This window comes from Zingiber officinale, chromosome 4A, assembly GCF_018446385.1.
Source record: "Zingiber officinale cultivar Zhangliang chromosome 4A, Zo_v1.1, whole genome shotgun sequence".
In the NCBI taxonomy this organism is placed as follows: domain Eukaryota; kingdom Viridiplantae; phylum Streptophyta; class Magnoliopsida; order Zingiberales; family Zingiberaceae; genus Zingiber; species Zingiber officinale.
In genome coordinates this window covers 128,190,790-128,204,712 of record NC_055992.1, presented here as the reverse complement: position 1 = coordinate 128,204,712, position 13,923 = coordinate 128,190,790, and the positions used below count along the sequence as shown (strand labels likewise).

At 43.5% G+C, this 13,923-nt stretch overlaps 1 protein-coding gene across 1 annotated transcript; it reads left to right on the top strand.

The window, feature by feature from the left end:
• Positions 1 to 9,325: 9,325 nt before the first annotated feature.
• On the top strand, positions 9,326 to 13,773 carry LOC121971125 (cyclase-like protein 3). The gene is made up of 6 exons (XM_042522251.1): positions 9,326 to 9,802; positions 10,696 to 10,740; positions 11,536 to 11,608; positions 12,220 to 12,317; positions 13,019 to 13,089; positions 13,506 to 13,773. The coding sequence occupies exons 1-6, from the start codon at positions 9,397 to 9,399 to the stop codon at positions 13,629 to 13,631; spliced, it is 819 nt and encodes a 272-aa protein (XP_042378185.1). The 5' UTR covers positions 9,326 to 9,396; the 3' UTR covers positions 13,632 to 13,773.
• Positions 13,774 to 13,923: the final 150 nt, after the last annotated feature.

Genomic DNA, 13,923 nt, shown 5'->3' with positions numbered 1-13,923 from the left:
GATCGGTTGTGATATAACAATCAACGATATGGAGCTGGCCAGCTTAGCCAGCTCATCCGCAACTTGGTTTTCCGCTCGAGGTATCTTCTGAATGACCATCTCCCGGAAGTTAGCCTTTAGCTTTACAAAGGCCTCAGCATAGAGCTTGAGTTGAGTGTTGCTTATCTCGAATGCCCCAGTGAGTTGCTGAGCGGCTAACTGGGAATCCGAGTCAATCAAGACCTTGATTGCTCCGACATGCCGAGCGACTTGCAAGCCTGCTATGAGTGCCTCGTATTCGGCCTCGTTGTTGGTTGCCCGATATTCTAGCCGAACGGACAGATGCATCCGTTCTTCTCGGGGGGAGATCAATAGTACATCTACTCCGCTTCCTTGCCGAGTGGACGATCCGTCCACATGTATTCTCCAAGTGGCTTCTGGCTCGAGATTCTGTACTTCAGTGACAAAGTCCGCCAAGGATTCTACCTTGATGGTCGTTCGGGGCTGATATTGTATGTCAAATTACTAAGCTCTGTTGTCCACTTGATCAACCGCTCGGATGCCTCTGGATTGAGGAGAACTCTCCCCAAAGGGTTGTTGGTCATCACTACGATTGTATGCGCGAGGAAATACGAGTGGAGCCTCCGAACGGCGAGAACCAAAGCAAAGGTAAGTTTCTCGAGACCAGTGTAGCAGAATTCAGTATCTTTTAAAATATGGCTCAGAAAATACACTGGTTGTTCCTCGTCGTTCTGTCGTACCAACGCCGAGCAGACAGCGTGCTCGGTCGAGGACAAATAAATGTGAAGTGGCTTGCCGGCAGTTGGTTTAGCCAACACAGGCAAGGAATGCAAATATGCTTTTAGTTCTTTAAACGCCCGGTCACATTCTTCGTCCCATTGAAACTTGATAGCTTGGCGCAGTATCTTGAAGAAAGGAAGGCTCCGATCGCCAGACTTGGAGATGAACCGAGATAAGGCAGTTATCCGACCAGTGAGGCGCTGAGCTTCCTTCAAATTCCTTGCCTGTGTTGGCTTAGCCAACACAGGCAAGGAATGCAAATATGCTTTTAGTTCTTTAAACGCCCGGTCACATTCTTCGTCCCATTGGAACTTGATAGCTCGACGCAGTATCTTGAAGAAAGTAAGGCTCCGATCGCCAGACTTAGAGATGAACCGAGATAAGGCAGTTATCCGACCAGTGAGGCGCTGAGCTTCCTTCAAATTCCATGGCGGCAGCATATCTTGCAGCACCCTCACCTTACTAGGGTTCGCCTCGATGCCCCGCTCGGTGACAATATAGCCGAGGAATTTTCCACCATTTGCGTCGAACAGACACTTGCTCGGTTTTAGCTTGATTCCATATGCGCGGAGCATCTGATAAGTTTCCTCTATATCTGCACAGAGATCGGTAGCTCGGAGGGACTTGATGAGTATATCGTCGACATATACCTCCATGTTTCGTCCGATCTGTTTTCGGAACACCTTATTCATGAGCCTCTGGTAGGTAGCCCTAACATTCTTTAGTATGAACGACATCACATTGTAACAGTAGGTGTCGTCCGCCGTGATGAAGCTCACATTCTCTTGATCTTCCCGGGCGAGCGACACTTGATGATACCCCTGATATGCGTCCAACATGCATATCAGCTCACACCCAGCTGTGGAGTCCACCATCTGGTCGATCCTCGACAATCGGTAGAAGTTCTTCGGGAAGGCCTTGTTGAGGTCTCGAAAGTCGATGCAAACCCTCCACTTGTTGCCAAGCTTCGAGACCAACACCACATTTGCGAGCCAGCTCGGGAACTGGACCTCTCGGATGTGGCCGGCTTCCAATAGCTTCTCTATCTCAGCTCGGATGATCTGATTCTGCTTGGCGTTGAAATCCCTTTTCCTTTGCTTCATCGGCTTGGCGTCCGGTCGGACGTGAAGCTCATGCTGCGCTACGCTCGGGAAAATGTCGGGTAGTTCATGTGTGAACTAGGCGAAGACATTATGATTTTGCTGAAGGCATCTAATCAGTTTGGTCTTCTGCTCAGCTTGCAAGTCGGATGTTACGAAGGTCGTTGCCTCCGACCGGCGGGGGTGTATCTGCACCTCTTCTTTCTCCTCATAAACTAAAGTAGGAGGTTTCTCGGTTATGGCGTTTACCTCGAATCGGTGAACTTTTCGAGCAGACTTAGCCTCCGCCTTCGCCATCTCGACGTAGCAATGTCGAGCAGCCAGTTGATCTCCTTTGACTTCCCTGACCCAATCCTCCACGGGGAATTTGATCTTCTAGCAATAGGTAGAGACTACCGCCCGAAATTCGTTGAGGGTCGGCTGGCCTAGAATGACGTTATAGGTTGATGGGGCGTCCACGACAGTGAAGGTGGTAGTCCTGGTCCTCCGGAGCGGCTCCTCTCCGAGTGAGATGACCAACTTTGTCTGATCAATTGGCTGGACCTCATTGTCGGTGAACCCATACAGAGGGGTCGTCATCGGTAATAACTCGACCCGGTCGATCTGGAGCTAGTCGAAGGCCTTCTTAAAGATGATGTTGACCGAGCTCCTTGTGTCAATAAATATGCGATGAATAGTGTAGTTGGCAATTACTGCACGGATGATGAGGGTGTCGTTGTGCGACACTTCAATCCCATTGAGATCCCTGGGGTCAAAGTTGATTTCGGGCCCGCTCGCCTTCTCTTGGCTGCATCCTACAGCATGGATCTCCAATCGCCGAGCATATGACTTTCGGGTTCGGTTGGAGTCTCCGCTGGTTGGTCCACCAACTATGATATTGATCTCACCCCGAGAGGTGTTGCTTCAATTCTCCTCCTCCCGGGCGGAGTGTCTGACTTGCTTATGTGAGGCTTGGGCGCTGTCGTCACTCTTTTCTTGATGATGATGCTGCCGCTCGAGTAACCACCTGGTATCCTCTCGCCGTCCGGCACTCGGGCGCCTATATCGTAGTTCGAGGGAAGGCGATCGGTGACGATAACTCCTGGGAGTCGACTAAGCGATTACAGGGACTCCGCGACAATCGTGGGTATTGTGGCCGGGTTGCCGATTGATGGAAAGTACAGAACATATGAGTCCATACCGTTTCCTTGGGCCTGGGTTGTTCGACAGCCACGTGTTGGACGGCGTGTGACCTTGCTTCCTGATGCGGTCGTGCCACATCGGCTCGGGGCCCTCTCGGAGGCTAGTGGTTGATCGGCGACTGAGCTTCCTGATGGTTCTGATGGTGTTTCTTTCCTTCAGGCTGCTTGAGCTTCCTCCACGTTGATATACTTGCTGGCCTTCTTCAGCATATGGTCGTAATCGCAGGGCGGCTTCCTGATGAGCGAGCAGAAGAAGTCCTCGTCGATGAGCCCTTGGGTGAAGGCATGCATCATAGTTTCAAACGAGATCGTGGGGTTATCCATGGCCGCCTGGTTAAAGTGTTGAATGTAGGCCCGTAGAGTCTCTCTCGGCCCTTGCTTCATAGAGAACAGACTGACACTAGTCTTATGATAACACCTGCTGCTCGCGAAGTGGTGGAGGAAGGCCATTCGGAAGTCCTTGAAGCTTTGAATCGACCCGTCCGACAATCTTCGAAACCAGCGTTGTGCCAAGCCGGATAACGTAGTGAGGAAGACTCGACACTTAACTCCATCTGTGTATTGATGAAGAGTTGTGACGTTATCGAACTTACCGAGGTGGTCATCCGGATCAGTCGACCCATTGTATTCACCGATCGCCAAGGGCGCATAGTGCTTTGGCAGAGGATCCTGCAGAATTGCCTCGGAGAATTGGCGGTTGATCCGCTCGGAGGATGAGTCAGCTCCTGTTGACTGGTTGAAGACTCTGAAGACGTAGATCTCCCGCTGACGTGGACCTGCAAGTACAACGCCGAGCCGGGGGAGGGTTCCCCGGCGATGACCCTCCGACGCTCAAGTAAGATCTCTGGTGGAAAGAAGTAAAGCAAATAGGAAACGCGAACTATAGCTACAGTAAATAAGTGAGCATATCTCAATCGAAATCTGGGGGGCCTTATATAGGGCTCTCCAAAGACGCGTGCACGCTCCCCGAGGTGTGTACGCTCCTCAAAGCATACATAGAATGGGCGTATCAGAAAAACGTGTCTGCCGTCATACCTTAATAGTACGAGCATATCCCTGACGTGACAGTGGAAGTTTCTACCGTACGATTCTCTATCTGACCATGCCGCCAACCATGCCTCATGTCGGCGGCACTGGTCCCTAAGAAGATATCGCCAACTGCTTCCTTTGTCCCTTACCGGGCTGAGCGGAGGAACCGCTCGGCTAGCACCTCCCATCGGGCCGAGTAGAGGAACCGCTCGGCTAGCGCCTTCCAAGCGACACCAAGGCCGAACCGATCTAGACGCCCGCTCGGCCGGTGATTTGATGTCCGACTCCGCCTTGTCAAGCTGAGGCTCTTTCACCTGTTGGGTAGAGGCTGTATCCCCTGCTTGGCCGAGCAGGATGGATGCTCGGCCCCCGTCTTTCCCTGCTTGAGTCTTATAAGCATCGGAAGCTCGATGTTTGATCGAGTTGTCGAAGTGTCGGATCGATTATTCTTCCTACTGATCAGGAAGGTAGTTCGTTCGATCGACCGCTGACCCATGACGTTGATCACTTTGATCTCCTATTAAACATATCTCATCTTATAATCGGATCATTTATCAAAGAGAAAACAGAGAGAAGTTTCAACAACTGCAACAATGTCTCCGATCGACGACTTGTCTGCGGACGGAGGTAAAGCAATAAAGAAGAAGAAGAATAAGAACTTTAGTTTGCCTGTCGGCGATCAGTAAGTGTGCATGCATGCATGCTTTGATCTCTTCACTTTAATGGCGCTTTGACATTAAGATGCCCTGTGTGGACTTCTGAACCAATCGCTTAGTTTAATAAAACCAAGAAAATTTCTCTGATGCAGAGGTGAATGATATGGTTGTCATTACTTGTTCCGAGGCATAAATCTCCTCCTTTTGCGGCGTCGATTCCAGTGGAGTTTAGGGGTGAGCATTCGGTTAATTCGGTTAATTTGATATTAATTTTGTATAAATTCTTTTTATTGTTATTTTAAACAAATTTAGTTAATTCGGTGTTAATTGAAATAACTAATTCAGTTAATTCAGTTTTAGTAAAACTTTGATTTGATTCGGTCAGCAAACACTAAATCGGTTTTCGATTAATTCGGTTAATTTATGGACCGAATTAACCGAATGCTCACCCCTAGTGGAGTTGGGCCGAGTTGCTGGTGTTTAAAGTAAAAAAGCTTCTTTTGTTGGATCATAATTGAATTGCAGAAGAGAAAGACTGAAAGAGAGCGGGAGAAAAGGAGGGTCCCCTCGAATGCTGCGTTCTTTATTTTCTTTCCTTTTTTATTGCTTCTCGATCTGCTGTTCATTTGCGACACAATCCAATGCAAGGACCGTCGACGGTTTGAACTCAAAATCCGGGTTTTTCTTTTCTTTTCTTCGTTACTAAACCGGTAGATAAGTTTTGGTATTATTCAAAATCATGTACACAACTTTTATAAAATACTCTTTCGTTATAAATTTAGTCCACAATTACGGTGGAGAAGAATATCAAATTATCATTCAAATATTTGCCGATTTAATTTTTAATTATTTTTTTTAAATAGGATGCATAATTATGAGATATTGGACTTTTAAATTATCTGTCATCAGTATTTTTCAATTTATTCTAACAATCAATCAATGAAAATTTTCTATATCCCAAACTGATCTGATTCATTATTTATTTATCTTTCACTGTAAATTTATCCATCGGCCAACTTTCAATTATTTCAAAACATTTTTTAAATTTTTTAATGTATTTATATATGAATTCGAGTAAATTGAAAATAATAAATTTTTAAATATATAAGAATTTGATGAAATTTATGAAAAACTTATTACAAGTTAAAATAATAATACTCATTAATCAACTTCACTAATGAGCTTTGATTGAAAAAAAAATCGTCCCCGGGGCATGGTGCCGCGGTAGGACATCCAAGTTGTCATTCAGATACCCGTGGTTCGATCTCCAGCTACGATGTATTTGCAGGAATTTTTCCCCAAATGGGGAGCGCAATCAAAGGATGCTGGGTGTCTGAGTTGGCTGCCGCGTGCGCTTCTCGATTTATCTTGGTGGCCGGTGGGAAACTTCCGTGGGACCGGACTACCCCCAGAGATAGTCAATGAGGCTAACTGAGATTATCATTTTTTTTTATTGAAAAAAAATATCCCGGGGTCATGGTACCGCGGTAGGATATCCTGGTTGTCTCCCAAGCATCCGTGGTTCGAACCCCAGCTACAGCGTATTTGTAGAAATTTTCTCCCCCAAATAGGGGGCGTAATCAAAGGATGTTGAGCTTCTGGACTGGTCACCGCATGCGCTTCCCGATTTTCCCTGGTGACCGATGGAAAACTTCCATGCGATTCCCGATTTTCCCTGGTGACCGATGGAAAACTTCCATGCGACTGGACCGGTCATTCCCAGAGATAGTTAATGAATTAACTAGAATTATCATTTTTTTTTTTATTAAAAAAATATTAAACTTTTAAAATTTTAAATTGTATATGTCCATTAATGAGTTTCATCTAAAAAATCTATCTTATCCCCAGCCAATTTAGGGATTGACCTTTACATCATCTTTTCATAATTAGTTAGTTTTATTCAAAACTAACTAATAAATTTAGAGAACTTTAAATTATTTTGAATAAAAATTAATATACTTTTAAAATCTTCTTCATATATCTATACCCTTAATTTTAACTAATATATCTATACCTTTAAATTTTAATTTGATAATATCAAGTGATCCTATCCGAAATTTGAGTTAGATGAAGTTCTTGTGAGCTGTTGCGGATGCTGACGGAGGGACGACTGAGGCACCTTTCTCGGATATGCTTCAGCAAATGGACTCCCACGTGGTGCTGACGGACGACGATGATTGAGCCAGCGGTACCTGAGTTCTACGTACACTCAAATAAACACACGGGCGTTAGAGGTCAAAAACTAGGAAAAAGGCCCCCGGAGCAGGTCCTCCGATGCTCAAGTCAGGTACTTTTTTCCCAGAAGAACAGTGTACGAAAAAGAAAGAAAGTAGAAGACAAGTGCGAATGTACGAGAAAGCGTAGCTGCGAAAGGGTGAGGTCCTTCCTTTTTATATGACAGTGCGTACCTTTTGGAACCTGACTGATGTCAAAGAATGTTGAGTGTCAGGACTTGTCGGGTGATGGAGGACACGTGACATCTATAGCATGAAGGAAAGTTCCATTCGCAAGTGATGGCAGACCGTTGGAATATTCCTTGACACTTGACAGTTATTCTCTGATAGGCGGTTACGATTCCCTGACCTTGTTGTCCTATAGCGCTTTCTGCCCTAATCGGGATGGAATAGAACAGTCTTGGATGATCAGTCGAGTATAACGCCTGGCCTAGACCTTGGGAGGCCGAGACCGTGGAGAGATAGTCCAAGCGCTAGCCGGGAGTTAGCTGGCCGAGAGCTTTAGCTTACTGAGAGCATCGGGCTTAAGTACCGCCAGGCCGTGAGAGCTTAACCCGTCAAATCCTGGTTAGGTGTCATCCGGCTGTTCATCCAGGTGTCTCAGATCTAGAGTCCCGGTCTATTGGAACCAGATCGAGAATCAGATTGCTGACATCGTTCCATATATGTTGATTGTTACGTTTCCCTTGACTTCTGACTGCTACGTCTCCGTGATTTTTAACTGATATATTCTCTTGACTTTTAACTGTTCTTTATCATATTCTGTCATCATGCACTATATCATCAAGTAAAAAATAATGGATTTTTGAATGGATAGAATAAGAATTCAAATGTGTTCACAGTTTAATTTATATCATTTTTAATTTATGCTATCAAATTTAATCCAAAAGTATAAATACATTAAGAAAATTTTTAAAAGTATAGGAATTTGTGTGCTTCGGATTCAGAAGTGGAAAGGATATTTCGAAAACACTGTATGTAATTTGGATAACATGAAAGTTATGTACGTAATTTGGACAATGCTCAAATTTGTTCAGGCGATTTAGTAAAATGCCATATTAGAAATGTTTCCTGTTTTCCTTCGACTACGCTGTGTTTATTTTGGGTGATAGGGAAAGAAACCGTCTAAGTAAACAAAATACAACAGGTCAAAAGTGAGAGGAAAATCGGGGGCCTGATATTTTCAGCTGTGTTCTGGTTCCACTAACTCGTCCACCTTCACATCTCTCCCTCTCCCTCTCCCTCTCCCTCTTGAGGCCACCAGATATCGTCCCCACGGGCGGGATCAGCCGGTTATGACATGGTATTCTTGCATCATGAGTCGGGAGGTCAAAGGTCTGCGGCAGCAATTGCGATAACATTAATATCTATCCGTGCTAAACACCTAAGACCGTCATGTCATAACTGGGCCCGTATTCACCATGATTTACTCCCTCTCATACTTGTGGGGCCGGGGTGAGGGGGTCGCTGGGTTGACGATTCCAACCTTTGCATCATGGAGGCCACCAGATATCTTTTTTGTCTTGTACAAACATCGAAAGCCGCCCTTCCCCCACAATTATTGTTGAGTGGAAGGACGGACAGGACTGCTCCGCTCCCCTCCACTAGATGCTGCTTCTACTGTTCCGTGTGAGAAATCCACGTACCCGATTGAACTGTAGAAGAAGAGATCCAAAAAAAAATTATGACCGACAAAATTACATAAATAATAAAACTGCAAGACGGCGTCGCCGATCAGCCGGCGTCGCTAGTGTACATCGAGAAGGTAAATAAATACTCACTTTTTTACCATTAACACGGTTGAAAGTGAGTAGTTTGTGCGAATTGTCAAACCTCATCGCTATAAAAAGTTGGCTGCCGCTGCTGTTTCTCTCTTCTTCCTCTTCCTAATTTACCTCGTTGTCTTGCTATCCCCTGGCGGCGCTACCACCGCCCACCCGGGCTACCCGCAGGATGCGGAGTGTGGCCAGGGAGAGCTTGCAGTCGTGCGGCGGGAGGAGTACGGCGGGGGCGGATCGTAGACATCAGCCACGCGTACCGGGAGGAGATGCCCGGGTGGGAGCGGCAGGAGGGGCTCGGCCGGTTCCTCCGGCTCACCCGGTTGATGGATGACGGCGACGTCGCCTACTTCTCGGAGCTGCGGCTCCCGGCGCACTCCGGCACCCACGTCGACGCCCCCGGCCACGTGTTCCGGCGCTATTACGAGGCCAGCTTCGACGTCGACACCCTCGATCTCGACGTCCTCAACGGTACCTTTCCATGAAAAGTGGAAGATAATGGGCCGAGGAAGCATAGTCGAGCCCAATTACACTTTAGTCCGCTTATTCACGACGCAGCATTTCGTTACTAAAATTGTGACACCTTGCTCTTCTTCTTTTCGTCGACACGCTCGGTTACTGATTTCGCCTCGGACGCCATGATTACAACTGCCGCGAAGCCGGTTCATGTACTTCTTCTCCACTTCCTCTTGGGCGTCGTCTCCTCTGCGGCCGCCGCCTCAGCCCACCCGGGCTACCCGGAGGCGGAGCAGTGCGGCGCGGTGGTGGATATGGTGGTGAATCGGATGGAGGAGTACGATTCGGGGAGGATTTTGGACATAACTCACTTCTATCGAGAGGACATGCCGTCGTGGGAGTCGGACGAGGGGCTCGGCAGCTTCCTCTGGCTCGCCGCGTCCATGAAGAATGGATCCAAAGCCAACAACTCGGTGATGAAGCTTCCAGCCCATTCAGGAACCCACGTTGACGCTCCCGGTCACGTGTTCCAGCACTACTTCGAGGCTGGTTTCGATGTTGACACGCTCGATCTTCATGTCCTCAACGGTGAGGTGCTCGATAACTTTTCATGTGGATATTCATCGTTTTCAGTAGGCTTATTGCCGCTTTGTTCTGTTTGTTTGCGTGGAGTCAATTGACAATGATCCCATCACGGTCGCTTCTATCTTGTTTCAATTTGATTTTGTATATTTATATCCCTCAGGATTTAAGTCTCTTGCCTTTTCCCCATTTCGGTGCCCTTTCTACAAATTTTCCCTTGTATACATCTTAAGTTTTTACTATTGGAGCAAAAACCAGGATCAAATTTCTAACATATCTTTTAGAATTTGTTAATCAATTAAGGATAAAGAAATATACTACTTTTGGGAAAGATACTACTTTTGGGATTGAGAAAAGGAATTAGAGTTTCAGCCTGCGCTAGTTTCAGCATGTGTCAATCATACCAACCAATTATGCTTTGTGCAAACATACTTGATTACCATTGTTAATATTTCTCTTTTTCCGGCATCTAATTGTAGTAAAATCTGCTTGATTTGACCTTTCTCTCAGGCAAATTCATGATTGGCATTAACCCTGCTATTCTGTCAGATACCACTATAGATCTAAGATTATTTATGTTTGTATGAGATAGATGAAGATGGGGTAAGGAATCCCTACAAATCTCGATGAGAAAAAATTTGAGGTCGTACTTGAAGAATAATTTGGTGATTTAGCGACATGTTTATTTTGTATATGCAGGGCTAGTATTTGCTTGTATTATGTTTTCTGATTATTGGAATTGGATCTCATTGTATGCATTCGAACTTGATTATTGTTATTGATGGTTAACTAATTGTTCTTTGTTTTTTACTCCTTACAAAATAAAGAAGTGTAATTACAATTATGCCTTGTTGTGACATCATTGAATTTAATTAATAGTTCCTGTGAATTTTTAACAGGTCCAGCATTGCTAGTGGATGTTCCAAGAGATGAGAACATAACTGGTGTTCTTCTAAACTTCTTAGAATTTTCTTCCACACTTTTCTTCTTTCTGCATTTTCAGCCACTCAGGGCATTTACTATTGTAGTTTCACCATCAACCTGGTTAATTGAATCACTCTGATTAGAAATGGGTAGAAAATTGTACTTTTGTTGTATATTCGATTGGTAAATTATGTTTTCTCCACTCTGTTACATGGTCAAGTTTGATAATTTAATCTCAACAATGCCACCCCCATGATATTTTTCTTTGCTGAAATATCTGTAACTGCATCAGAATGCCAAACTATCTTTCTCATCAAGAGTATGTCAATGAAGTTGGATGCTTCAATTAATTTCTAGAACATGCTTGCAATCTGAGTGAAAGCAAGGATGACTGTTGATTACATCTGAGTTTGCATCACAGAAACTTTAGCTTATAAAAAACTTGAAAACCAAAACCCAACCTATTGAATATCTATAATTCCATATACACCTTAAAATGTATTGTTGCCATCCATTTTGTGGATATGTTATGCATTCATTCAGTTTATATGGACTCATATCCTGCATTAAATCCAGACAATTCTGATAATGGCTAAAGTCAGGATGCCCCATTTATAGTTTATTGCAGTTATTGGTTTGATACTTTAATGCTTTGCTCAAAAAGCGTATTCTTTAAGGGCTGAAAAAAGGAGGTTGGATCATCTACTTGAATTTCAGAAATAAATTAGTTGAAAGCAAGAGACTTGATGTGTTTTATAGGTTCACTATAAGTACCATATATAGTAGATATCACAAACATTTTTTGCTTGATGCAGCCGAAGTAATGAAATCTCTTCATATTCCAAAAGGAGTTCGTCGTGTGCTTTTCAGGACACTAAACACTGACCGGTATTTTTTACGTCATTTAAAAGTTAATTATTCTTGTTTATTGCTTTTTCATATTTATCAAGGAAATTTACAGTTATCTATAAGACAATGCTATTAAACAAGCTAATGCCAAGCTATTAGCTAATAACTCAGACTGATTAGAACTAAGAACTTAAATGAAAGATATTTTAATTAATGATTTATTTTTCAATGTATTTTAATTGTTAATGAAGATTATATGGATGGAGTGGGTTTGGAAGTTAAAGGCAGATATGTAGATGACATATTGTCATTATTGATAGTATCATCTAGGCTGACAACCCACTTATCTCTGTTTACATTTTGTCATTAATGTTCTTTATTGGACGACCCCAATATACATATTCTGGTTTTGTAGCTTGATGCTCTGCCCTCTAGAATATTAAAGATGGTTCTGTATTAATCCCATCTCATATTAATAATATATCAAGGCTAGAAAATATGTTTAATACAGAATACACCACTAGAAGAATTATAATTTTCACAATAAATTTTATTGCATATATGAGTTAGTTATTTGATGGTTGAAACCACAAAATCACATTTGAGGACATAGTTGTCAGCTGGTTTTACAAGTGATACTAATTCTGCAGGCGGCTTATGTGGAAAAAGGAGTTTGATTTTAGCTATGTTGGATTTATGAAAGATGGTGCCCAGTGGCTTGTCGACAACACTGACGTCAAACTTGTTGGTTAGTTGCAAATCATTTTCCTCGTGCTATAAAAAAAAAGTTGTAAACGGTCTTGACGCTTAGCTCTGATGCAACTCCTTATAGCCCATTCAACTGTTGGGTATCTGTCCCTCTGTTCTCTCTCCTTCGAATGAGATTTTTGGTAGGTTTAAGTTCTATAGGTGGAGCCCCTCTCTACGATAGTCTTGAATGTTGTTGAAAAAATTCTCATACTATTCTGTGCTTCATGAGTTTTCAGAAATGCAATCCAAGGCCAATGAAATTATAGAAATAGATGTTTAGTTTTTTCACTTGTAAAATGTGACGTTTTGTTACTTTACCTTAAACTTTTATCAAAGAAATAGCATTTACTTGAAGCTCATCTTATTTTGGCTGTTTGGCTGAAGCATCATAAAACTCTTTGGTTACAGTAGCACCAAGTTAAGTAGCCTGCATAATTGAACTAAAATTTTAGCTCGTAAGAATTCTAATTATTTAAAAAACCAGAGAAAAAAGTTATGATTAGCATGACGATTGTTTTAGAGTAGCATGGCAATGCTATACTTTGGTATACTGCTACAATATTTAAACTTCTTACTAGTGCAGGTAAAACAATATTTCATCCTGCTGGTTATCCTAACTGCCTTTAAGTTTGAATAATATAGTAATTTCCATTTCTGAGATTGTATTACTGACTGGAAACTTGTTGGCACCTGTTCTAGGTGTGGATTATCTGTCAGTTGCTGCTTGGGATGATTTGATCCCTTCCCATCTGGTTTTCTTAGAAAGTCGGGTAAGCGAATCTTTGTATCTCGACTCTATTTAGTTGTTCTCAAGTAAATATGCCAACGATGCTTTGACATGTCTGCTCTCTAGATTAGATATTTTCGATTGAATTGTATCCCTTCAGAACCTTATCATGGTACCAGAGCAAGTATTTTTGTACAATTACTCTAGGCCTTGTCAAATGAACATGTGGCTGTTATAGACCATATGCGATTAGCCGATTACGATATGAGAGGATTGTCGAGTCTATTTAGTCCCTCATCTACTTGAGCCTTGATGATGGAGGAGTTGTGTTCACCTGAGCCTTGTATGTTCCTACAAGAGATATGCAGTATGCGCAAACATGTCTAAAATAAGACAGTGCAAATGACATCTAACTTGCTCTTCATCTTCTCATTTACTTGTTTGATTTATTTTTCTCAGGAGATCATTCTCGTGGAAGCCTTGAAACTAGATGATGTCGAAGCCGGCATATACAATTTGCATTGCTTACCTCTTCGTCTCCGAGGCGCCGAGGGATCACCTATCCGATGCATTCTAATCAAGTAAACTAGCTAGAGGTCCAAGTGCTCGTAGTGTGTTGCCAAGGCATGTGGCTATGATAAAACCTTATAGGCGATGTGTAGTGTAACTGGATCACGCCCTTTGTTTTGTCAACAATCAAATACTGCTATGTAACTAACTTAGATTCCATGCTTCCTCAAAAGGGCCAAACACAATAATTTAAATTAAAAATAATTTAATTCAGTCACGGGCTCTGAGTTAGCTGAAGGTGAGGCGAGACTGAGAGATGGTACGAAGAACGAACCAGTGCTGTACCCGGCCTGGGCACGACCGTGGG